Genomic DNA, 26,430 nt, shown 5'->3' on the forward strand with positions numbered 1-26,430 from the left:
TGAGATGTTCAAAGCCTGGGATACTACTCTAAAACCTAACCCGGATGTATTTTTATCCCATTTACCTCTTGTCAGTTGCTGCTGTCTCATGTTTCTTTGCAGCGCTTGTACAGCGCCCCCACTTGATCAGGGCAGTTAAATAAAAATCAATCTAGGCGTGTAGACGGACCTGAGAGATCAAGGTTCGAGCAAAGCATCTGGAAACAACTTGCAGCCTGAAAGCAGCAGAAGTTCCCCTGGCGGCTCGGCTCAGTCTGCAGGGTCTCCAGCTCTGTCGGCCCGCGGAAGGTTCGGAGGTTTCGTGCGTCAGGGCGCGGTGAGCTATCAGCGGCTGCACACCATGGTGATCCACACCGCTGGGTTTTGTTCCCAGTTCTTTCGGAGGACCGCTGCTTTTTCAGTTCCTCTGAGGGTTTTCCGAACACCATGGACACGTCAGCCAGGATTACCCGCTGCAGCTCGGTGAGGACAACCAGATCCAGGGTTTTGTTTACAACTTAAAATCGGAGCTCATGTGCAGAAAGCAGGGAGATTAGTTTGTTGTCATATTTGTTTACTTTCTTCGTCTCGGAACTTTGCGGCTGCTGAAGTAGCCCTCTGCTTTGGCACCGGATACACAGTCTTCCTACATATTGCGCAACTTTTTGAAAAGTAGTATAACTAAAATCTACTACGAACAAGAAAGACAGGGCGGGGACGGGTCGACCTCCAACCCCCCCCCCCCCCCCCCGGAAAAGCTGCAGCGTCGGTTCTTATTTTACTAATCTGGATCTTCCTGGTAATGAATTCATGTTCATACAAGATCTCTCCCGCCAAACGATCCCCACAAACAAGACAAAACAGTTTATATGTAACATATCAGTCACATTAAAAAGTGAGAAGTCTTGGTCGACTTGCGATGAATATATATATATATATATATATATATATATATATAGATATATATAAATATATATATATATAAATATATATATATATATATATATATATATATATATATATATATATATATATATATATATATATATATAAATCTATAGAAATAAAATAAGCTTTTCTATCTCTTTATGTAAATCTCCTCCTATATCAGCTCTTCATCTCTTTTACCCAACTCTTGTCCCGGCTGACTGTTAAGGAATATGTCCAATGTTTAAAAAGTCACATCCTTTAGCCGCAGAGTTCCTCTCTTTCTTTCTGTTTGAACTGCTCCATTTTTTAAACTCTTGTCTATTGAATACTTGAATGGTTTTTGCTCCTTTTGCATAAATTACTGCATCAGTGCGACGTGGCATGAAGCCCAGGTTGCTTTAACAGTGCTTTCCTACTCATCTGGATTGTTGAACTTGGTCTCTCATTTTCATCTTGACATTAACTCCATAGATTGTTCATGTGGTTGAGGTCAGGTGAGTCTGATCATTGAACCAACTTTTGGTACTTTTTACAGTGTAGGCCGGTCCCAGGTCCTGCTAGAGAATGATATCAGCCATAAATCTTGCCAGCAGAAGGAAACATAAATTTTTCCTGGTAGACAGCTGCTTTGATGGTGGACTTCAGAGAAAACACAGTGGAGCAGCACCTTCTTTCTACCACATTTTTTCCTTCCACTCAACTTTCCATAATTATGCTTGAAGAAAACTCTTTGGACAACCAGCTTCTCTAGCAATGACATTTTGTGCTTTAACCTCTTTGTGGAGGGTGTCAAATCAATGTCTGTCTTCTGGACATCTGTCCAATCATCTGTTCTCCACGAAACTTTTGCAGCTATCTTGAGAATTTAACACCAAAAAAGTATTTTTGAGACACTTTTCACTTTTACATGCAAGCTATAATGGTCAACATTACTAGAAGTAAAGGGTTGACATGTTTCACTCTTTGTGATGATTCTACGTAAAGTACGAGTTTCACTTTTTGGAGTAATTGAAAAAACATATTAAACTTTTATTCACAATGATAATTTGAATAGACTCACCTGTACACCAAATTTCAAAAGAACTAAATTTAAATGACCAGCACCCAAAACTGTCAGGAAGCATAAGCAGATACTAAATTATAACATCAATAAAAACTTCAGTACCAAGTTTTCTTCATTTAGGATGTAGTTTTTTTCACTGTAACCTTGGATGTTTGCTACACTGCAAGTCTCTGACTTCCTTCCCCTGAGTTCTGTGGAATCTGTTTATCTAATCAATTATCTAATCAATTATTTAACCTGCCTTGTTCACCTAGAATCAGGTCCAGATGGACTTTGATGTTGACCTTTCACCTGCATTTTGCCAGGCTTTTTACTAAGCTGAAGATAATTGCTCTAGTTTCACCTCTGTCTGCTGAATCAAGCGCTGGGAACAATCCGGGCAACTTGAAATCAGCTGAAAGTTGTAGAGACAGCAGGAATGTCTCCTACTTCCTCCCAGCGTGCTGGAAGTAGGGCTTCCTGGACTTTGTGTCACATTTCAGGGTCAATGAGTTAGATGGTTTTTAAACAAATCTTTTCTATCTATTTCCTCAAACAGTGTTGAAATTTTATATTTCTATTGTTGGAGCTCTATTGAGGTTTAAAGGTTTAGAGTTAAATAAATCCTATTAGAGGCTTTCAGCCCATTTAGCAGAACATCCTGTTATTGAACCTTATCTTTAATCGTCACGGAGGTTTTTCTGTCTAGGGTTTGTTTTCATTTCAATTTATTCAATTCAGTAAAATTTCAATTGTTTTTCAGATGTTACTTAAAGGCTCACAAATTTTTAACACAATAATTGACACAATTTATAAAAAAAAAGGAAAAACAACGATCACAAAGAGACAATAAGTGAAAGTACATTAGTTGTATACGTACATTATCTGTACAAGGGGATATAAAAATATGGATAACAATAAATACAGTAATCTGCATTAAAAGTTGAGAAACGTCCAGTCTGACCCAGTTGGTTGTGTTTATCTAAACCACTGACTCACCTCCTGTTAGACTTCACTCATCTGCACCTGCTGCATCACACAGATTAAGTATTTCGCTATCAGGGTCCAAAATGCCTACGCATCTTCTGCCTCTTGTCTCCGGCTCAGGAGCATCCATGTGGACTTTCCCCCCATCGTCCCCACTCTCACCACCAGCTACGTTCATGGCACGTCGTCCAAGGCGCTGCTCCACGACACGGTGGCAGAGGCCCTGCAGAAGTCCGTGGAGCGCTGGCCCGACAGGGAGGCCATGGTGTTTCTGGAAGACGGAGTCCGCAAAACCTACGCAGAATTTCAACAAGATGTGAGTCTCTCCAACAAATGTCCTCGTTTCCAAAACTCCAGATCTCATAACACATCCAAAGACGTTAAACATACCACAGGAAGACACTGGATGTTTGTAGAAACGCTTATCTCTGGGTAACGACAACGTTGTTCCTTGTGGCAACTCAGCATGGAAAAATATTTATTTTAAAGCGGCACTATTATGTATTTTCCAGGCATAGTGACATTTTATTGCACAATCAAGTCTTCAGGCTTTGCTCACAGGACATCAGAGCCCTGATGGGGGTGTAGGGATGTAGTAGTTCAGAGATGTAAGCCGGTGTCTGTCCATGTAGCGCTCTACAAGGATCCTGAAATGCACTCAGTAATCAAACCAATGAAGTGGCCCTAGCATTGAAGTCAGATAGAAATTACATCTCGAGACAAGAAATAATAAGTTCAGGAATATTTCTCTAGTAGCAGAAGCAAAATCAAACCAACAATTTTTCATAATTCTCAAGTGTAAAACTTGATTTGAACGTTATATCATTGTTTTTAACTGAAGACTTAACCAAACAACCAACAGTCTGAAGGACCTGCTTTATCTTTGCAGTTCTCTGGTGAAAAAAAACCTCAATTTTTTTCTTCATCTAGTTGAAAACTTTCAGTCATCCAGCTTTCAGTTGGATCCGGGAATTTTAGTCAAATCTGCAATTTCTATAATTTATTTGGATGAAAAGAAATCTACAACTGGATAGACACATTTTGTCCAGATTTCTTCTGCTTATTGTGAAGAGTTTCAGATCATCATCCAAAAACAAAAAAAATCAAAGATATGATTCTATGCATTATATCCCATATGGAAAGTAACTCTTCTGTAAAACCAACAACTGGTTGGCATTTGTGATCAAAATAAAATTCAAAAGGTTTAAAACAACAGAAATAACAAGAGATATGATTAAAACAGTGGACAGAATAAGGCCAAAAACAGATCCTTGAGGTACACCATGAGACATCATTTGACTAAGGCAAATATTACGGATCTCTCTGAAAGGCAGAATATAAACCATTGTTAAACAATTACAATGTTTTGTAATTGTGAATCCAAAGTCTTTGTGTCTATTTAACAGGACATGGTGTAATGTGGTCAAAAGTAATAGAACAGAATGTGCCTAAACTTTGTTCAGTGTGTGGCATAATTAATGTCAAACCTTGTGCAGCATCCTGCAGGATAAACCGATTTTAAATCTTTAACTTTATTGTTTGCTAAAAGTGGTGGAAATGTTTTTGAACCCTGACTCAAGGTATCCAAGCCACATGCTGCTTTATTAGTCTGAATGTATTATAAAAACAAAAGCTAAAATTCAGTTCAAAGACTGAAACTCGTGTATTATCTGAATTTATTACACACATGTTGATATACTTCTTTTTACATTAAAAATCAGTAACGATGCAGTGGGTAATGGAGGAGGCCGGCCTTTGTCTTCAGTGAGCATTATACCAGGTTGAGCTAATTTCTGTGTCTCTGCAGGTGGACCGGGCTGCTGCAGGACTTCTGGCTCTTGGGCTCAAGAAAGGAGACCGGCTCGGCATGTGGGGGCCGAACACTTATGAATGGGTCTTGTTCCAGTTTGCAACCGCTAAAGCTGGGATTATTCAGGTAAATCCAGGCTGCAGAGGAAAACAAAAACCAACCATTCTAATCACCAACATGTTTCTCTGTGATGAAGAAGAATGTTTAGTTGTCAGCTTAATAAATCTACATCAACACAAGCTTCTGTGATTCCACTTTAACTAGCCAGGAGCTTTGCAGGATGTAAACACTTGTTCACAGGACGCCACATAGGGGGAAAAGTTATGACGATTCCAAGGGTGGCCCTCTACAATTATTATTTTTTGTGTTTATAGAATAAAAAAAAGGGGGCGGGGGGCTTGTCAATTACAAAATTAATTATGTTGTGTTTTCTAAAATTGTTTTTAGCAGTAAAAATTAAATGTTACCCCTCCCAGACCAAAAAGCCCACATCTCCCTGGATCTGCATGAAATGGTTCGTTCCTGCTTGGAGAGTTTGACGGTGACGATGTTCAGCAGTACAAGACAAGAACGACCGTGGCTGTTACTATGATGATGCCTAGAAAAATAATAAAGTTAGGTTTTCAAAAACAGAGAAAGAAAAAAGCAATAGTGTCACTTTGTAACCCAGTTTTTTCCAGAGAGGTGGGTAGACTGTGTGATATTATCAACCGTCTAGCATAGTTAGCTTAGCTACAGACTAATGTTTGCCTCCATTTCACAAACATTTAATGAATTAAGGAAAAAAATTACCAACGTATTCATATATTGAACTTGTCCCTGTATCTTTTACCACACTTACTCTCCTGACCTGCCCTCTCCTAAGTGAAATTAAATCTGCAGTATCTAACTTTTATAAAATATTTTTTTCACATATTTGTTAAACCTGTCATTATGTTTTTACAGTATGGTTGGTATGAGAGATAATCTGTGAAAAATCTATTTCCTCTTCCTTCTCCCAGTACTATCTAGAAACAACTGATCAGAGACAGGAGAGTTTTAGTGCTGTCAATCACAATCTCATGTAGCTGCTCATCCTTCTTCCCCTCGCTCTGTGCTATGCTGCCGCTAGCATAGCCTGTTGTGAATGCTCAATCTAGTAGTCATAGGCAACATGTAAAATATACATAAAACAATCCAGACTTCTCAAAAAAATGCTACGCTATTGCATTTTATTCAAGCTGCAGTATATAATTTTAATTAAAAAAATGTTTTCTCCATATTTGTTAAAGCTGTCACCATGTCGTGACAGTTTGTTATGAGACAGATAATCTGTGAAAACAATCAATCTCCTCCACCTGCTCCCTGAGCTGCTATTGCTGGCTAAAGTAATGCAACATTCCGGCTAAAACAACTAATCAGAACCAGAAGGATGGTCTTAGTTCTGTCTATCAACTTCATTCACTCCCTGCTAAATGTGCTAATGGTGGAGAAACAACTTATAATTACAGGAAAATCGTTTATCTGCCGTCATTGGTAGCTATGCTAACTATTGCTAGTGGGGAGAGACATTTCAGTAAGCTAAAACTATCAGAAAAAATTTAAGCAACCTACTTGCATACTGTATGTAGATTGTTGGATGTAAAATTCTTGAGCAGTAAATATTGTGCTAGTTATCAGTATTAGACCAAAGAAAGCAATGCAGTTGCAAGCCTTTAAAATTGTGACACTTTTTATGGGTCAGATAGACACATTAAAAGTGCTGGCTGTCCCTGAGTTTGTTGCTTTTTTTTTTAGTCAAATTGCAACCAAAAACCTCAAAGGATTGGGATTTTATGCGTCAGACACAAAGCAGTGCATAAAATCAGAAAACCATTCAGTTATTTTTTTCAACAACACCTCATTCTTTCATACATACAGATTTGCCAAGTGTTGAACAAATAGCTCCAACAGAAAGTTATAGCTTCTCCAAAGTTATTATGGGCCTTTGGTTGCTCCTCTAATTAAGGCTCTCTCATGTTTCTCTTTTCAAGTGCAAGTGATGTTACTGAACTAAATCACATCTTCAGTTATCTTTATTTTCTCCAGGTGTCTGTAAACCCAGCATACCAACAGATGGAAGTGGAGTATGCCCTACGGAAGGTGAGTGATTTAATTTTATTTCAACCCAGATTAATAATCCTGCGTTGGACAAACAGAAATACGATTCCTTTGAGATGAATACTGTTTTTGTCTCCTTGCAGGTTGGCTGTCAAGCCATTGTGTGCCCTACAGAGTTCAAGACTCAGAAGTACTGCGACATGTTGAAGAGGATCTGTCCTGAAATCGAGTCGTCCAGCCCAGGAGACATCAAGAGCGCCAGGTGCAAGCTGGCGTTCACACATTTACTCTTCAATCCTCACATTTTAGCAGTTTGTTTTCTTTCTTTCTAATCTTGCATGAACTCAGAAACGAGTTTTGGAGGGTTTGCGTGTAGACTGATAAAAGGTGACCATGTAATGATTCCAGGCTCATTTAAGTACATCCATAATATCAGCGTCTTCAATTTGGCCTTCAGCTAGAGCACATTGAGATCTGCTTGATATGTCTTTTTTATCACTAGCACTAATGATAAACATAATTTTTCTAAATGTGAATTTTAAGTGAGTGGAAGTTGAAGCATTTTTATATTTATTTTGGCTTAAGCCGTTTGTTTTAACCTTTGAGACCATGCTACTTTTTAGTGCCCATCTTCCAACCCCTGTTATGTGACAATGACGCAATAAATCGTCTTCTGTAGCTTTTGAAATTGGGGTGCAAACCGTCGGGTCACCCTTTTCAAAACGTTCTGGAGGTATCCTGAGCAATATGTTCAAACATGGTTGCAAAACATCAATGAGAAAGGTGAATTTCTTTTTTAGTCACAGCGTTTAAGGTTTCAGATAAGCTAAATATTCTTCTCAACTTCTCATCTCGTGTTGTACTCGATTTGATGAGCCATAAGCTGTGGTTTCTACACGACTGAGAGCACAAAGAGTTTTGTGTCAAATTGAGCACATGCTATGTCTTTGGTGGAAAATAAGTCCATATTGTGACGCACAGATCATAGTTTAGGGCTAATCTGCCTCCTCTGAGCAAAGACTCGAAGTTACTGTAGAGACTTTTAGTCAAGAGTGCAAACGACATCTGCAAAAAAAAAAGGGGGTTCAACAAATTATTGAGTCAGGAGGGCTGAATATAAATGTAGGCCACACTTGTTTCAGGTCTAAGTTTATTTTTAGCCCAGTTAGTCATATCAAAGTGACCTGCAAACATCCTACAGTCCACGACCTCCTGTGTTATCTTTGATTGTTCTGTAATCACTGAAGGCGACCGATTATGTTGTGATCTGTCCGGGTTATCAGAACATTAACTGTAAGAACACCCAGCAATCTCCGTGGCGACTCTTACAGTTGTAAAACATTAAAAACTCCATCAGAACTCAAGAATCCAGAAGAACAGAAAACCTCCTCCTTATGGAGCGCTGCCCTTTGACCTCTTACACAAGGCTTTGATTTGTTCAACACCCCCTAACAGCTGCACACTCTTAGAAGGACACACACTGGGCAGATGGTTATCGTATGTTTCTACATATTCCGGAAAGTTAAAGTAGGGCTTGATCTGTTTCAACTGCTTGCTTGCTCTTACAGACTGTGGGTTTTACTTATTTTCTTTAGTCTGTTATGAATCAAAATATGTTTTTTTTTTTTTTTTTGCTTTGTATTTACCACCATCTAAACACGAATGCAGTCCAGTGTAGGAAAATATCCCCCTGGAGCTGAATTGTCTTGGTAACGTTCCCTGAGAGATGAGATCTGGTAGAGTTCTAAAAGCATTAGGGAAAATTGCTTAAAAGCTTCCTTTACAGCCTCTTTTACAAATATACAAACACAGGATAAGCCCACCCTTGATTCTTTGCAATCACAACATTCAGGATAACAGTTTAGTACTTTTATAGTGGTTTTTTCTTTTGTTTTGTTTATGGAAATCTTCAGAAGCAGCGACTAATTATGAGCGAAAGTCCTTCAGAAGAACATATAGTGTGATAAAAAGACTGGGAATGTAACATTTGGCTTCAAAAGGATCCCAAATACACAACAAAACTGATTTAAAATGGATAAATCAGACTGATATCAAGATATCCCTGACCTCAAACTTATTAAAAATGAATGCACTGTTCAGATCCTATCAAGGAAACAACTAATCTGGAAAAGAGAACTAAGCAAGGAATTTTTAACCTAAATTTTAGTAGTGGTGTTTGTGTAAATTTGGATGTATAATTTTGATCAAGTAAACGTAAAAGGCAGACATTATTATGACAGATGGAATAAATGATCTTTTCAACAATAGGCTACAGTAATTTATTACATTCATGCTGTTAAAAGCAGTTTGTTGTCTGCGGGCTGAAAAACGTTGCTGGTTGTAACTAACTATTGCAGAAACGAATTATTGGCAGAACATTGAAAAATAACAAGCAAAAAGTAGAACCGGTAAGCAAATAAAATGCTTTCAAGCATTTATCAAACCTTTCGTTCTGTTCAATATCTGCAGTTTTCACCATAAAACTTCAAAGTTTAAAGTGTTTCAGGAATCCAAAACTTTTTAAAATGCAACCACACCGTTTGTTTGTTTGGTTTCCCCTTCGTCAGACTGCCAGAGCTTCGCTCGGTGATCCTCCTGGACAGCAGGCAGCCGGGAATGTTTCACTTTGACGACGTGATGCAGGCGGGAGACAGTAGCCATGTGAAGCAGCTGCAGGATCTGCAGAACAAGCTCTCTTTTGAAGACCCGATAAACATCCAGTTCACCTCGGTAATTATCAACTATTCCTTGTAACCGGGTGATGGATTCATCTATTAGTTAATAAGAAGACTTAAATACCGTATTTTTCGGACTATAAGCCGCTACTTTCCCCCCTCGTTTTGAACCATGCTGCTTAAAGCCCGGTGCGTTCTGTGGATTTTTCTTAAACCACCAGGGGGCTCTTTAGCAGGAAGTGAGTCATTGGAAGTCAAAATTGGAAATCAAAGAAGAAAGCGCTAATTTTCATTTAGAACAAGCACATGCTAGCAGCAGGCACCACGGAGAAATGTTTTCAAACTCATATGATGCAGCTTTTAAGTTGAGGGCTATCGATCTGGCAATATAGGAGGGAAATGGAGCCGCTGCACGTAAACTCAGCGTGAACGAATCCATGGTTCGGAGTTGGAGGCGGATTAAGGACGCAGCCCTCTGCTGCCCTCTGCTGTGGCGGAAATACCAACGGCTTACTTTCCAGTTAGTTATTTTTTAAAGTTGTTGGTGCGGCTTATAGCATGGTGCGCTCTATAGTCCGGAAAATACTGTAGTTCACTTTCCTCATCCTGGTCCTCACATTCAAGCATAGAGAACAGATTATGTGAATGTAGTTTTTTTTGTTTTTTTATTCAGTTGTCCAAACGTATGTTGGGTTCATGTTTACATAGCAGTAAGGCGGCTATCAGCCAATCAGAGTGTTGTGTGTTTTCTCTTTCTTGAACTTATGAAAGCAATAATTAGCTAATTACATTTCTGTTTTCAGGGTACCACAGGAGCACCGAAAGGTGCCACGCTTTCACATCGCAACATCATCAACAATGCCTACTTTGTTGGGAAAAGAGTCGGGTACACCTGGAAGGTGAGAATGAGCCGTCATGGATGTAATCAGGCCAGCATTTTATAAGCAGTTTTATATCCATAAGTATGACTCAGTTAATCCATTTCTGAACTCAACGTGGAAACTAAATTTAAAAAGATAACAAACAATGCAAGTCGTCTTGGTAGACATTGTTGGAAAGATTACCTGCAAGCAGCCTCCACTGACCTCATTTAGCATATTAAATGTTAAATTAATATATTCTTTAAATTCGCAATATGTCTTGCTTCCACAAACACCAAACATCCAATCCAGTAAATGACACTAAACAAAGATCGGTACCAGGATTGTGTTATTGGGACGGGGATTACTGGCTCAACCCAGAATTGCATTTCCTTACAAATGTGGAACCATTTAGAGGAAAATAACCAGACCTTCCAACAGTATGGATTTACTTGTTTGTTTTGCATCTGCAGTCCCAGCCTCGTGTCTGCGTGCCTGTGCCTCTGTACCACTGCTTCGGCTCTGTTGGTGGAGGGATTGCTATGGCCGTGCACGGCCTCAGCCTGGTGTTTCCCTCTGCAGGGTACAACGGAAAGGCCAACCTCGAAGCAATACAGAGTGAGAGGTAGTTCCAGAAACAACCAACTGAATTACACATAAAGCGTCGGATCTGAACCACGAATAGCATCAGTGGTCTGCTTGGATCTAATTACGTCTAATAATTGAGTAACCTGTACTGGTGGGTCACTGTTAAATTTATTCAGAGCTTTCTTTGGTTGTAATCCTGTTGAAATGAAAATAGGTGGGAGTAAACCACTCACTCTACATTTGTTCACAGGTGAGCAAACCTGTTTTTGCAGGGCTCATATTTACTCAACACAGAGTAAAATGATACACAAAAATTGCTCTGGATATTTACTGCATTTACAAAAGATTAACGGTTTTAACAGACTTGTTGCCTGTGTCGGGTTTTAGGTTTTGAAACCTTGATAATATGTATGCTTTATTCTCTTTTGGTTTTCCTTTAGCAGACCAGAGAAATCTGGTTTCATAGATTTAAGAAAAGATTAAGAAACTTGTTCAGCTTTGTTTTGCAAGCAGGAAGTAGAGAAAAAACAACTCCTTTAAATGTGTGTTTAACTTGTGTATTTGCCCTATCTGTAAATCTGATTGTACTATAGAAGTATTACTGATTAAACTTTAGCTTTAATAACACAAAGCTACATAATTTTTAAAGTTTAATCAGTAATACTTTTATAGCAAATTTATGTCGGATCATAATTTCTTGGTTAATGTCAAGTTGTCATAACAAAGACATTTTGAATAATATCAACTTTGCATTAAAAGTCTCGTAATTTTCCGAATGACACTTTATGACAGCAGTCATAAAAATTCATGAAGACTTACTCATGTTCATGACAGGTTGTTATGTCATGTTTATGACGGTGTCATGACAGTCTTATTCACAACCCGTCAAATAAAGTGTTACCAAAGAAGAATATTTAAAACTAACAGTAAAATTAGACTTCAGTAAAGAAAGCGGGGAAATAAGATGGTGGATAAAAGGTTAGCGATTAGTAAATACAGGTGTCATCGCAAACAGGCGACGGTACTTTTCTGTTCCTCGCAGAAAATGTTTCGGAAACGAGCAGAGAGAAGTTTTGAGCGCAAGGAGAAAGGTTTGAGAAAGCACAGTGAATATTTGAGAGAGAAGAAGAAATTTTGAGTACAAGCATTTGCAAGTTTTAAGAAGAAAGACAGGAAGTCCTGCGTTCAAAGTGAAAACGTGTGCTCTCGAATTATGGCAGGAAAATTCCCCCATAGCAGCAGCCCAATATATTTGCACGCAAATACACTTCATATTAAAATATTAGTTTAAAAAAAAAAATAGATTCCCATTTAAAAAACAAACAAACAAAAAAAGCATTAATTGGATAGTACGCTTGTTCCTCAAAAGGTATTTTGTTGTTTTTATCTGGCAGATGCACTTACGTCTACGGGACACCCACCATGTATGTTGACATGCTTAACCAGCCGGATTTGGCTAAATATGATTTGTCTTCCATAGAGGGAGGTAAGAAAGCAGGTGGATATCATTTTTGTTTTTGTTTGTTTTTTATCAGATTTGCATTGATTAGTTTTTCCCTTATTTTTCCTTGCAGGCATCATGGCTGGCTCCCCGTGCCCCCCAGAGCTGGTGAAGAAAGTGGTGCTTCGAATGGGCATCAAAGAAATGACAGTGAGTACATTTTCACAAACAATCCTTAATAAACATAAACATGTAGCTACAGAATCGTAAAAACTTCAAATCCAATGACTTAAAAGTGGAGTTCAGCTTTCAAACACGAAAGAAGGAGACAAATGACAAACTTGAGCAGTGATGACAAACAAAATAATATTTACTTTTTAAAAAAGGTTTATTGGATGTGAACAGCTATTATCACGTTCAAAAGTGAAATATAAACACACAGAATATACAATAAATGAGGAAACATATTTTATTAGAAAGAAAAAAAAAATAATAAAAATCTTACATTTGCCCTCTTGTTGCACGCAGTGGGAAGAAAAATATACCCTGTTCCACTTTTATAACGAAGGACAGTGAAAAGACAAATGATTTCTGATTACCTGTTCAGGTGTCATTTTGGACGTACAACGCCTTGTAGAAGTGTTCATACGTTTTAAGCTTAAACTTCCACACATTTTGTCACATTACAACCACAAATTTCAGCTGGGATTTTCGATAATAAACCAACATAAAGTGGTGCAGACATTTGAAGAGGAAGGGGGAGAATGGATCATTTCCACAACTTGTTTTAAGCTGGTCAGAGGACCAACGTGGAAAAAATACCTGTTTGAGGTTGTAAAAGACTTGAAATAAAGGCAAAAGTTCAGCTGCTGGACAATAACCCTGAACATGCAACCAGAATTTGTTTAAATCAATACATATCCATGTGTTAGAATGGCCTAGTCAAAGTCCAGACCTAAGTTAAATTGAGAATTTGTGAAAACAGATGTTCACAGATGGTCACCATCCAGTCTGACTCACGTTGAGCTGCGTTGCAAAGAAGAATGGGCAAAAGTTTTAGTCCCTGGATATAAAAAACGTTAAGCTAAACCCCAAAATACTTTCTGGAAAGTGTTGACTTATGTGTGGCTGAATAACACGCCACACTTTTCAGATTTGATTTAAAAAGTCAAAACTTGCACACTGTGCTTCCCCTTAACAGTTATGCACTCCTTTGTGATAGTTTATCACATAAAATCCCACATTGTACTTTATGGTTCAAGGGATGTGAATACCTTTTGGAAGGCACCACATTTTGATGTTCTGGGTCTTTTCTGAAGCCTGATCAACAGTCGCAGATATGAACTAAATCTTTACAGAGTTACTTCGATCAAACCAAGATCTCCACCTGCATCAGGAAGAATAAAAACATCTAATTTTTCTGTTCTGGTTGCCTCCTGCCACTTCGTTTGCTGCTTCCACTTTATTATTCAGTCTTTGATATAAATGATACAAAAGAAAAGCATATGGGTTTTGTATACCATAGAGTGTAAAGCTTTTCCTTTACAACAGTCTCAAAGCAGAGTCAGTAAGTGTTGCTTTCGCTGTAGCCGGTCACCTGGACAGGCTCCTTCTCTGAGCTTCCTGCAGAGGGAGAGAGAGACATGACAAAAAACAAAAAAAATCTGCTGCCAAATTAAACAGTTGTACACCTCATGACCTGGACGCGGTTCACTGCCTCCTGGGGCCGACATGGACAGAAGGGAGTCAGGAGAGAAAAGTGTGGAACACAAATGTGTGAAGCTAAGTATGAGCTACTCAAAAACCACATCCAGACACTTTGCAGGAATGTAATTTGGATATTTTGAAGGGTAAAAAAAAAAAGACACATGATGGGTGTGTCAAAATCAACTCAATGTTTGGGTTGTTCTTTTCACAATGAGCTACATTTCTCCTGCATAAAAGTGTTTTTATTACTTTTAACCGACTTAATCATCCCCTTTAAAAGCAACAGAACCATTTATAAAGTTCTGTAAACAACATGCTAGGTGGAGTTGTAAATTTTTTAATGTATTTTTTTTTCACAATGCATGAATAAAAAGCAATTCCTTCCTATGCCTTCTTTCAGACATGCGGCTTGTTAGTTGTTGAATACCTGATCAGCTGACGGTTTACTGACGTCGACCAGTCCGAGATTTTTTTGTCTTCTTGCTCTTACTGTTCTTATCGTTCTTTTCGCTCTTGCAGCGCTTGAAGACGGTGCTTTTTCTGATTTGTATGCCTTTCTGTGGAGGAGGTGACTCACAAATTGCATCTGTTTCATTTTGGCGGGAGTCCATCCACCTGAAAGCAGAAATAAAAAAAGATGAAGCATAGCAGCATATGCTTTCTTTTTATTTTACAGGCCGAAATTGAGACTCTGGTATTGATAGGAGCTTTATGAAGACTAAAATTACTTAAAACGTTTGTGTTTCTAGGTGGCTGACGTGTTTTAGAGGGACATACTCTGTTAGTAGTGTTTAGATTGGAAAATCCAAATACTTTTTGGGTTTAATTTGTACCTGCAGAACTGGAGAGGGAAATTTGATCGACCATGAAAGTTGGTCCACTTAAGGATGAGGTGTAATAGAGCTGAGTCTCATCTTTGTTGGTTAACACCCAAGAGTGAGCCAACCCAGGTCATGTTAAAGGTCCTGACATGAAGAGGCTAAGAGAACCACATCATTTGTAAAACAAAGAAAAAAACTACACTACTCTTCTCCACAACTTCACCTTCTTGAGATGAAGTTGGGGAGATGTCATGTTTTTATCTTCAGTCATGAAAACAAGACTGAAGACGAGTGGCTTTCCTTTAAGAGTTTGACTAACGCTTTCTGAATGAGACGTTTGAGAATCAGTCGGGTCTTTTCCAATGCATAAGAGCGATATCTGAGAGTCTGAGACTGAGAATCCCTTAGTAGGTGAGATACGCTGTCCTGTTGCATCTCTTAAAGATTGGGACCACCACCCTGTTTTAGTCCTCCATATGGCATTAAAAAGGTACACAAACCAAAATGTCTAGAGCTTTTAGCACATCAGGGATCTGATGGTGGTGTGCCATAGATGTCTACCATGGTAATGGACTCAGACCTTCCCTTGAGTCCTTCAAACACCCTGAAATTTCTCTTTCTAAGAGCAAACTTCACCTTCAGCCCAGGTTTGTTTCCTTCCTAAATGAAGCAGCCTGGGGACTTTTTCTCTTACTATGTCATCAATTGTTTCTTTTTTGCCTCCAACAGCCACAAAAGCTGTAGTCTTTCTAGTTGGGTTCATGACTCCCCTTAAGTATGAGGTCAGTTACTGCTGGCCTTCTCCAACAGGTTCTTTAGTTTTCACCAACCTCCTTTAGACCAGCGATCGTCAGTAAATTAGGTGCATACAGTTTATAAAAGTAACACTTCTGATTACCCCTTAAGCTAAACCAGTGCTATAGATGCTCAAATCTAACCTTGTTGGCACTATTAATGGACTTTCAATGCAACCTTTAGAGCAACCTTGCAATAATGTGTTGTTATTTACTAAATGACAACAGTTGTAAACATTCATAATGTTTACATGAATGTAAACATTCACTCCTTCATGTTCATAACAGGTGTTATATCATGTTTATGACGCCGTCATGTCAGTCTTATGCACATCCCATCAAATAAAGTGCTACCCATTTATCGAATACATGCCTCAGGTTAAAACTTCTTGTAACTCTTACTTGTCCCATCCACTAAGGTCATTGAAAGGATCTTTTTTTTTAGCCTGTCAACATAGATTTGCGGTGCTGGTGTCTTTATGCTGTACTTTATTACTGTTTGGCATTAATTATTGACTCGTAGTCAGACTTGTAAGTTTCCTGTGCATCAGCACGATTAAGGGGAAAAGGGAGCTATAAAACATAAGCTTCCTCATACTCAATACAGTTGGGAGGAGAATGTTTTGGCCAATGCCATGTCACTTAAATGTCATGAATGTAGCCAGTGGCTCTATGTTTCATAAGCTTATTTTTCTTGGGATATCATAGTGAATATAAAATCATTAAGGCGGACTTATCGGACTTTAGAAACAGCCTTTGTGTTTTGTCTCTTACTTGCGTAGTGGCGCTAGCTGGCAGGAGCAGGTCCAGGGGTTGTTGAAGAGGGTCATGTTGGTGTCGACACTCAGCTGCATAGTGGTGGGCAGAGACTTGAGGTTGTTGTTATCCAGGTAAAGGAACTTAAGTGCTGTCACGCCATTAAATGCACCAGCAGATAGCTAGAAGAAAAGGGAGAATCAGTCGATTAGTTTTTCTCAGCTCAAAATGTCAGGCTAGTTTGTCTTGAACATCATCAAGAAACGGATTGCTTGCTAAAGGAGAGGGGTGTTTGCTTTTTTTCTGGAATGAATGCCTCTTCTCATCCTTTCTCCTGCACCCTTTTATATGTAAACACTGACATTTACTGGCCTCCTTCTTTTACCTTCAGCTTCATAGGCATCTGTGAAGGTGCTGAAACCTTCAGAGAGGTGCGATCTGAACTGACCTGTGTCACCTTCGTCTCCACGAGGAGGAAGATGAGGCCGCTCTTTAAAAGCTTCTTTCATCTTGGGCATGAAAGAGTTGAGGCTATTCGGAAATTTCCACTGGTGTTTTTGAAAAAAAAATGGAGGACTTCCATCATGGCAGAGCTGTTTTCCTCCCTCTGCCGCCTCCATTTTTGGGCCGCTCCTCTGCCAGCATGGCTCCCAAAGAGACTGTTGTCCATTCAGCAGGCTAAAAATACTCCTCTTCATGCACCGCGGAGCACGCTGCCTCTGTTTACCTGTGATCCAGCCCCTCCTGACCTGTTTATAGGACCCATCCAGCCGGAGCGCAAAACACACGCTGCTGAAAATATCGCTTGTGCAATAATTAGAACCAGATATGCTTGGCCAACATCCTGCAAACAAAAACACTCTAAAAATACCTACATTTGGGTAAAAAAAAAAAAGTATCTGAATCTGCTTGCCAGCTCCCGCTGCTTCCACCTGGTTTCACACCATCCCAGCGTAAGAAGCTTATTTTACTGATGTTCTCCCTTTGAGCGCCTCATTTCCCTGGCACAGTCACGCTCAAATATTGTCTCAACCTCAAGTATCAGATGAATGGGTGTCTGAATAAGAGCTCATTCTGTACATTGGCAACCTGGTGAACAGGGGGAGGCCAGAATTACCTGAGACCCAATCAGATCATGATTTCTGAAACAATTGAAATTCACAAATAATTTATATTATGTTTTTCTTTTTTCCTTTTAGCTGCTCAACATACATTACAAAGATGTAACGAAACAAAGTAGTTTGATTTTTTTTTTTTTTGTGTGTGTGTGAGAATGGGTTATGTAAATAACAATATACCCAAAAATCAAAAAAGAATTTTGCACGTTAAAAGAAAGCCCTGTAATTTGCACATCTTTTGGGGGGCTTGTTTGGGGAAAACAAAAACACTACGAGAACAGGATTTGAGTCACTTTTTGGATCTTATTTGCTCTATTTTCTCATCTTTATAAACTAAACAAATTCAAATTTCAAATTTGGATGCCCCAAAGTCTACTTCTGAGTAAAAGAGCAAAAGTCACTAAATATATGTGTTCCTATTTAAATATGAATTAAAGCAAATGTAAAAGTGCGGTTATTAAAACGCGAATATTTTCTGTTATATCAAACATTTTCCATTTTGTTAAGATTTTAATTTGTTCGCAATAATTTTGCCCTAACTAAAAACAAAATTCTCTGTCTGCATCAAACACCTGTGCCGGTAGGCTTGTCATTTTTTAATTGTAGTCGGGGGACCCACAAAATGAGTCCAGGGGCCACACGTGGCCCCCGGGCCGTACTTTGGTCACCCCAGGTTTAAAGGGCTCAATGGAAGTAGATACCAAAAGCTAGTCCAAACTGACTCTGTCAATTTTAAACTAAGTCAGTAGGGGTAAAAATGACAGTGAAGAACCCATATTAGCATATTCAGCAAAATCTGTTAATCAAATTTTTTTTGTCGCCTTTTAATAGAAACTTGCCGATTTATTTTTCCCAAGTTAAACTTTCAAACTTCCTTCTAAAGCATTTAAAACAGGCCAAAATGAGTGTAAGTTACAAATAAGACTCTTTTAGTTTTACGTTTCACCCAGATCCTTTTCCTGTCGTTTCTGATCACAGATCTAAACTCTAAATCATGAACTAAACAGGTCTTACCTTCTCCAAGCCCATATCGTCCAGGTGTAGTTTCTCCATGTAGCGACCAAAACTCTGGAAGGCGTTGTCTGGGATCGTCTTCATGGGGTTCTTTCCCAGCGTGAGCTCCTCCACCACTCGCAGTTTGCCCATGGCGGCGCTGGGATAGGCGGACAGCCTGTTCCTGTCCAGGTGAAGTATAGCGAGGTTCTCCACTTCGTCCAGAGACCCCGGGTGCAGCGTCGTCAGCTCATTCCCGCTCATGTGCAGCCAGCGCAGGTCCTTGGCACCCGCGAAGGTCCCTGGCTGGAGCTCTCGCAGCCTGTTGTTGTTAAGCTGCAGAACGAAGAGGTTGATCATGGGGGAGAAGAGCCCCTTGGACAGCTCGCTCATCTGGTTCCCCTCCATGTACAGGTAGGTGAGCATAGTCAAATCCTCGAAGGCGCCCGACTTGATGCTGCTGATCTTGTTGTTGGACAAGTAGAGGTAGACGAGCTTCTTCAGTCCCTTGAAGGCCTGGGATTCAATCTCTCGTATCTGGCAGTGTTGCATGTGCAGAGAAACGAGACCCTTGCTTTCGCTGAAGGCCCCTGAGGGGACGGTGCCCAGGTTGTTCCTCTGCAGGTTCAGCAGACGGGTGGCCTCCGAAACCTGAGGGATCTTCTTGAGCCCCACGCCGTCACAGATGACGTGCTGCAGGTCTCCGTGGCAATGGCACGGGCTCGGGCATTGGCTCTGGACTCCCAGGAGCCCCAGGAGGATGCAGCCTCCCAACAAGAGCACGCAGGACGCAGAGCGCATTCTGATGGCCTCCGTCAGAGCAACTTTCACACGAAAAAAAAAAAAAAAAAACCTCGACGGGAGCAGTTAGGAGAAGCTACAACAGAGCGTGGTTTTGCTGTGAGGAAAACAGAGAGGAGGAGTGAGCAAAAGGTGAGAGGAGGATTGCCGATGGGCCGAGCACACAGCGCTATTTATAACATTTACTTGTGGAGGGAAAAAAATGAGGAGGGTTAAAGTGAGAGGTCTGCACATGGAAGTCAAGTGTCAGTGAGAATTTAACCCTCACAGAGCGCCCGTCAACGTCTTCTTTGCAGGTTTGCAGGGACGACCTGACGTCCAGCGCACCACAGCGGACGCATGTCCCAACAAATCACAACAAGCACCAATCGTACTTTTTCCCCTGTCAGAGGCTCCAGGTGAATGTTTGACAACGTGGCACGAGGTCAGTTTGGTTCTGTGCACGCTCCCAGACTTCGCCATTGTTTTTCAGTCTGCGGTGGCAGCAAAAAGGAGCCACTCCTGCGCAGCTGTTTTATAACCTGTAATAGTCTCCAGATGGCTGGCATGGAAGCAAGATGCAAGTCATCTGCAAAAAAGAAAGGAAAAAAAACAAAAAACGTACTTCCATCATCACGGGCGTGAAAACTTTAAATGCCTCTTTGCATTCCTGTGTGCATTGTTCCTCTTGAAAACCGAGAGCGGTGTTATGTAATGGAGATTTCCAGTTAAACCTCAACGCAGAAGATGGAGCAGTTTATGTGATTTGGAGCCGTTTCTGGCAGGGTGTGACTTGCTCAGGTCAGAGGATGGTTTGGCTTCAGCTTCTTGTATTTTATGGTCCCACCCATTTAAAAAAAAAAAAGAAGAAGAAGAAGAAAAAAAAGGATATCTAGTGTTTACCTCACAAATCTAACATTTTAGTGTGAATCTTAATTTTTTGGGGAGGTTTGGCAGGTGAAGACTTTCACCACAGCCTCATCTGAGAGAGCCTGACATTTATTGCCCAGTTTAAACTTTCCTGCTGCTGATGGAGGATTCTCCTGTGATTTTTTATTTTCTTTCTTTTTTTTGATAATCAGCTGAATGGAGAAGAAAACATTCCTGCCGGAGGCAAACGCCAAGTTACCCGCTATAAAACAGGGCGGGCTGGATGGAATGTAGCGAATTAAAGGAGCTTAAACGCCCATTTAAGTAGAACAGGGATCCACAACCAAGACTCTACATTACTCTTTTTAACATCAAGAAGGTTTTGCAAAAACATGCATCTTCCACAGCTTCCTGTAGAGGACAATTTCTGTTTGCAGTTGTCCTCTGTTGGTGCTCCTTGTTAAAGAACAGCAAGTTGTGCAGAAAGTCCTGAAACAATAAACAAACGGGAGTGAAGTCTAAAGGACACATAGCCAAATATCCTTAATCTAATATTTTCATTTCAAGTTGTCATGAAAATAATGTTTCTGTAGTCTGAAATATTCAACCAGGAGAAAAGAATACTCCTTTTATTGCAATTTATTGTAATAAACTCCAAAACAGTCCGTTTTAAACATTTTGAATGCAGTCGGGTATAAATCCCGTAGATTCAAAATGCCATCAAATTCAAACCTATTGGGATTCTGGTTACAATTCCCAACACTTTAGGCCATATTTAAACCAATTCAACCAATTCATCTAAGTTGTTTTAAACCAAAACATGTTCCAATAATTCAAATTTAGAACAGCACAAATTAGCTGTCAGTCCAGTTCAATCTAATGAACAATCTAGAATAGTTTAAAAATAAATATTTCAGCTTCCTCTTATCTCAGAAAGGACGGATCTCTGGTTTGGTTGGCTGAGAGAAACAAATAAAACTCTGCAGGCAATCAAAACCGAAACTCTTTATAAACACTGATTTAAAAAAACAAAAACAGCTTTATTTAATCCTGAACTCGCCTTCTCCACTGACTCATCTTCCTGCTTTCTTCTTCTTCTTCTGGTGTTTTTGTCGTTGACAGATCGGATACGGCACCACGGAGAACAGCCCAGTGACGTTCCTCGGCTGTCCCCTGGACAACATGGAGAGGAAGTGTGAGACGGTTGGCTACATTTTGGACCACGTGGAGGTACACCAACACGCTCCTCAAATAAATTCAAAGAAACACACGTGTGTGGTTATTTTTCTGTGTGAGGTGAGAATTTGTTTCCAGATTGTACAGGATTTTAAAAACAAAGAGTGTGTATCTGTTTCGCCTCAGGCTAAAATAGTAAACCCTACAACTGGCCAGATTGTGCCTCTGGGGACGAAAGGGGAGATAATGATCCGAGGATACTGTGTGATGCTGGAGTACTGGTCCGAACAGGCTAAAACACAGGAGTGCATTACTAAAGAAGGCTGGTACAAAACTGGGTGAGTGCTAAGATATCTTGACAGAGTAAAAACAATCACATGCAAACCATCATTTTGAAGCTTTTTATTAAAAGCATGTTTTGTTTGTCGGTTTCCTTGGCGCTCTTCCCTCCAGAGACATCGGCAGCTTGGACGCTTACGGCTACTGCAAGATCGACGGCAGGATTAAAGACATGCTCATCCGAGGAGGAGAGAACATTTACCCGGCAGAGATCGAACAGTTTCTGCACACGCATCCCAAAGTGAAGGAGGCACAGGTGTGCGGCGGTAACGGCGCCATCTGTGGCCACAAACAGCAACTACAAAACAGATTCTACATAGATATCAGAATGAATTTTGGATGATGCTGGAAACTGTTATTATCCTTATTGCCTTGAAACAAAATAATGTTCAATACTTTGACAGTCTCTGATTTATATATATATATATATATATATAAATTTGTTAAAATGTTTTTTCTTCATATAAATTTATGTATCTATCAAAGCTCTTTTCAGAGCTGTTCCTCTTTTTAACATCTTCTTGCTAGAAAAAAGCAGATAAACAATAATTGTAGTTTTTTTTGCCAACAACAACCTACAATTATTGTCCATCTGCTTTTCTTTAAAAATTCTTCTTGGTCTTCTTGGACTCATTAAAGTTTGCTTTAGTCATTATTAAATCTGGATTTGTATTACCAACGTTAATGTTTACACTCCAAAACCTCCGTATATTTTTATTTCTCCTAACCACAATATGAAGATAATTAATATTACAAATCTAGATCAGCCACTTTAAAAACTTCAGTTTAGTTTTGTGCTTCTGTTCTCGTTCATTTTCAACGTTCAGCTCCACACATGGATGAACGATAACTCTCAGTATTTATTTAATTTGTTTGATTGGCTGCTAGGTGGTTGGAGTCAAAGATCCTCGAATGGGTGAAGAGGTCTGTGCCTGCATCAAACTGGTGGACGGCCAGGAGTGCACAGCAGAGGAGATCAAAGCGTACTGCAGAGGACAGGTGGCTTCATTTCCTTTTCATTTCTGCTCTCCTTCCTCTGCCGGAGCTGCTCTGCTCAACATCTCCTGGTTTTTGCTTCCTCCAGATCGCCCACTACAAGATTCCTCGCTACATCCTCTTTGTGACCAGCTTCCCACTCACTGTTACTGGAAAGGTGATGTTTTTATGGGATTTTTTTTTTGTTTGTTTTTCCTTTTCCCAAATCCAGAGCTTTCATTTTGTGGTTAATTACAAACACGTTGCAGCCAGAGTAAAAACAGATCCAGATTTAGAAGCTCAGCCACGAAGGCGTCTGCACGCCCTCAGTGTCCCTCTGGCCTCATTATGCAGTCAGATTAATTCAAACCCTAAACTTAGGACTCCTTTGAGAGCCATTAAGTCCAACCGCACGGGAAAGAAAAGGCAACGTGACGGCTTCATGTTCTCACATCTGAAGCTGAAGTTAGAAAAGATGCCTGCAGTCTTTATTATGTATACTTTTTTTAATATATATATATATATATATATATTATATATATATATATATATATATATATATATATGAACCGCAAAGAAGGAGGCAGAGGACTAGTGAGTGTGAGAACCACTATCCAAGACGAGACATCCAAGATCCATAGATACATCAGGGACAAAGCCTCAACAGACAATGTGTTCAGTGAATGTCTCAAACAATGGGGAACAGAACCTGAGGTGCCGGAGGAACCATCATGGGAGGACAAGCCCCTGCATGGGATGTACCACCGGCAAATAACCGAAGTGGCTGACATCAGAAAATCCTACCAATGGCTGGAAAAAGCTGGACTGAAGGACAGCACAGAGGCCCTCATCATGGCCGCCCAGGAACAGGCCCTAAACACCAGAGCAATTGAGGCCCAGATCTACCACACCAGACAAGACCCAAGGTGTAGGTTGTGCAAGGAGGCCCCTGAGACAGTCCAACACATAACAGCAGGGTGCAAGATACTGGCAGGGAAAGAATACATGGAACGACACAACCAAGTGGCAGGCATAGTGTACAGAAACATCTGTGCAGAATATGGACTGGAACCCCCAAGATCAAAGTGGGAAACACCCCCGAAGGTAGTGGAGAATGACCGAGCTAAGATCCTGTGGGACTTCCAGATCCAGACAGACAAAATGGTGAGGGCGAACCAACCAGACATAGTCGTGGTGGATAAACAACAGAGGAAAGCCGTTGTGGTGGATGTGGCAATACCAAGTGACTGCAACATCAGGAAAAGGAGCATGAGAAACTAGAGAAATACCAGGGCCTAAGGGAGGAACTGGAGAGGGCCTGGAAGGTGAAGACCACAGTGGTGCCTGTGGTCATCGGGACCCTCGGGGCAGTCACCCCCAAACTGGAACAGTGGCTACAACAGATCCCAGGAACAACATCAGACATCTCAGTCCAGAAATGTGCAGTCCTAGGCACAGCCAAGATACTGCGCAGAACCCTCAAGCTCCCAGGCCTCTGGTAGAGGACCCGAGCTAAGAGGAAGAAGAATCACCAGGTGGGTGAGAAGAATTTTATATATATATATATATATATATATATATATATATATATATATAGTATGATTTTTTTTACATATATGTTTGGATGACAAATAAAAAAAAAGCACCTTAGTAGAAAAATTTGTCACTAGGTTTTTATTCTAAAATAGGGAGTTTTGTAAAACATACACCCAATATTTTTATATGTATACTTGTATTGATGTGTCAAAATATTATTTTAAATTAAATGGGCTCCATGAGTTTCTCAAAAAGTTATTTAAAATGTGAAACACAACTGCACTTCAAAAAATAACTCATATTTATCATTTTAATTCTGAACAAAATGTACACATCTTTTCAGCTACACTTTTTTCTTCCACTAAACTTTGTCAATGTCATTGGATACAGAATTGTACCACGTAAGATAATATTTGTGCTGCCTAAATCTATTTTTCTAATGGGTTTGCAATGCAATATTCTAATTTTCTTAGCCAAAGAAAATCCAAACGGCAGTATCTTTGAGCCGTAGCTCCTTTAGAAAGAGATGGACAGACGACAGATTGAGGCTTAATGTGACAGAGGACAATGAAAGGAAAGATTTGAGCCAGAACCATCAATAATTGTAGAAAATAAAACTCAAAACCTATCGCTGTGTGTGTCATAAATCTATGATTTTTACTATTTGAAAGAAAAAAAACTTCTGGGTGATATTCTTCCCTACTGGGATCCAGAGGTCCAGCACACCTTGGAAATTTCACATTTTGCAGCCATATTTCTTGAACAGTTTGCAGATTTTAAAAATTGTTTCCTCATTTATTCATTTATCTGTTTGTTTTTTTGTTACTCAGATCCAGAAGCAAAAGCTGCGTGAGGAGGCCGAGAAGCAGCTGAACTGAAGCAGAGGAAATGACAGACTTCTGTCCTGAACGGAGAGAATTCAATTACTGTGTCCAGCACATAAACTGTATATAAATCGTATAGCATAAACTACAATTTGGATTAAGCCAAGCTGCCATCAGAACAAGATAAAATGTCTGGAGAAGCATCTCTGGCAGACAGTGTAATCCGAAAGCGGACCAGTGATGGGCAGGAATCTTTAAACTGTAATTAGTGGGTCGGGGATGAATAACTCCATCCTGCTGCTTTAAGCTCTTACAAGAAAAAGGCATTAATTCGTTTTGTAAAATGTAACGACGAGAACACAATTTACTCTGCATAGATGTACAGAATCAGATCCAGGTTGAAAGCAGCAGCAGGAATCAAGATGGAACATAAATTGTGATTTCATTTTCTTTTGGCTCTGATCGTCCTGTGAGGCTGATGTATGCGGACAACTTGTTGGTCTGCTCAGTTTTTACCCAGCAGCTACAAAACTTACATTTATTATTATTATTATTTTAATCTCAACTTGAAATAAACTCTATTAAAGCCAGATCTGGGTGTTCCTCTTTTACGGGAAGAACGGAGCTGTTTTTCTTCATCCCGACGGCAGGTGCACGCCTCTCCGGCCCTGGACGTGCCGTTCGCTCTGATTAAAAATGTAAAAAATGCGCCGACATGGCAGACACGCTGAAAGCCGTGAAGAATTTCCCGCCCGGACGACGTGTGCGGGCTGCAGGATCAGGTGTCGGCGGCTGTCTCGGCCTGAAGGATTCGGCCCAGAAATAGCTCCTAAAACAAACGCTGGCTTCTGGCTCTTTAAGGAGGAACCTAAAGGTTTGCTTCCCTTCTTTTGTTTTCTGTTGTTTTATTTCACATATTTCAGGTTTCATTAAATGTTTCAGGATGTTTTATTCTTACAGAAACAGCCAAGACGAACGAAGGTTGGCTGAAGTGGCCAGCAAACAGTTTTGCGGGGTTTTAACATCAATTTAGTCAAGATTTCATGCAAGATTGAAACTCATTTCCTAAGATTTGTCTAGCAGGCATGTTAATATACATATATATAAAAAAAAAAAACTAAATGTGCCCCCTTTTTTTTCTCAATAACAAAACTGTCTTCTTCGCAGCTGATCAGTTTATTAAAATTTTGCATCAATATGCATCAACCCGCTTTCAAATTTAAGGTTTTATAGCTGAGACGTTTTTCATTATCATGTTCGGAAATTATTTTAATCTTAAGTATAAGTGTATAAAAAAAATCACACAACAGATTTTAAGCTGTCATTATGTATTGAAAAACAAGTAATACC

At 39.8% G+C, this 26,430-nt stretch overlaps 2 protein-coding genes across 2 annotated transcripts; one reads left to right on the forward strand and one right to left on the reverse strand.

Annotated features, from left to right (window-relative positions):
• The first annotated feature begins 125 nt into the window (after positions 1-125).
• Positions 126-25,670, forward strand: acsf2 (acyl-CoA synthetase family member 2). Its single transcript, XM_044103136.1, has 16 exons — positions 126-462; positions 3,059-3,254; positions 4,746-4,874; positions 6,816-6,869; positions 6,971-7,089; positions 9,395-9,557; positions 10,306-10,401; positions 10,836-10,987; positions 12,345-12,436; positions 12,525-12,601; positions 21,353-21,460; positions 21,593-21,744; positions 21,860-22,001; positions 22,634-22,744; positions 22,830-22,898; positions 25,087-25,670. The coding sequence occupies exons 1-16, from the start codon at positions 341-343 to the stop codon at positions 25,132-25,134; spliced, it is 1,830 nt and encodes a 609-aa protein (XP_043959071.1). The 5' UTR covers positions 126-340; the 3' UTR covers positions 25,135-25,670.
• chad (chondroadherin) lies at positions 12,608-20,981 on the reverse strand. Its single transcript, XM_044103138.1, has 4 exons — positions 18,602-20,981; positions 16,488-16,651; positions 14,526-14,713; positions 12,608-14,014 (listed from the first exon to the last, which is right to left on the reverse strand). Exons 1-3 carry the CDS (start codon positions 19,379-19,381, stop codon positions 14,542-14,544), a joined length of 1,116 nt encoding a protein of 371 aa, XP_043959073.1. The 5' UTR covers positions 19,382-20,981; the 3' UTR covers positions 12,608-14,014; positions 14,526-14,541.
• Positions 25,671-26,430: the final 760 nt, after the last annotated feature.

This window comes from Gambusia affinis, linkage group LG20 (genome assembly GCF_019740435.1).
Source record: "Gambusia affinis linkage group LG20, SWU_Gaff_1.0, whole genome shotgun sequence".
NCBI classification, from domain to species: Eukaryota; Metazoa; Chordata; class Actinopteri; order Cyprinodontiformes; family Poeciliidae; genus Gambusia; species Gambusia affinis.

Coding starts and splice junctions, on each gene's coding strand:
- acsf2 (XM_044103136.1), top strand. CDS start 341: ATGGTGATCCACACCGCTGGGTTTTGTTCCCAGTTCTTTCGGAGGACC. Junction 22,002..22,633: donor CCAAAGTGAAGGAGGCACAG/GTGTGCGGCGGT, acceptor ATTGGCTGCTAG/GTGGTTGGAGTCAAAGATCC. Junction 22,745..22,829: donor AAGCGTACTGCAGAGGACAG/GTGGCTTCATTT, acceptor TGCTTCCTCCAG/ATCGCCCACTACAAGATTCC.
- chad (XM_044103138.1), bottom strand. CDS start 19,381: ATGCGCTCTGCGTCCTGCGTGCTCTTGTTGGGAGGCTGCATCCTCCTG. Junction 16,652..18,601: donor ACGATATGGGCTTGGAGAAG/GTAAGACCTGTT, acceptor CTTTTCTTCTAG/CTATCTGCTGGTGCATTTAA. Junction 14,714..16,487: donor CAGCTAGCGCCACTACGCAA/GTAAGAGACAAA, acceptor TTCTGCTTTCAG/GTGGATGGACTCCCGCCAAA.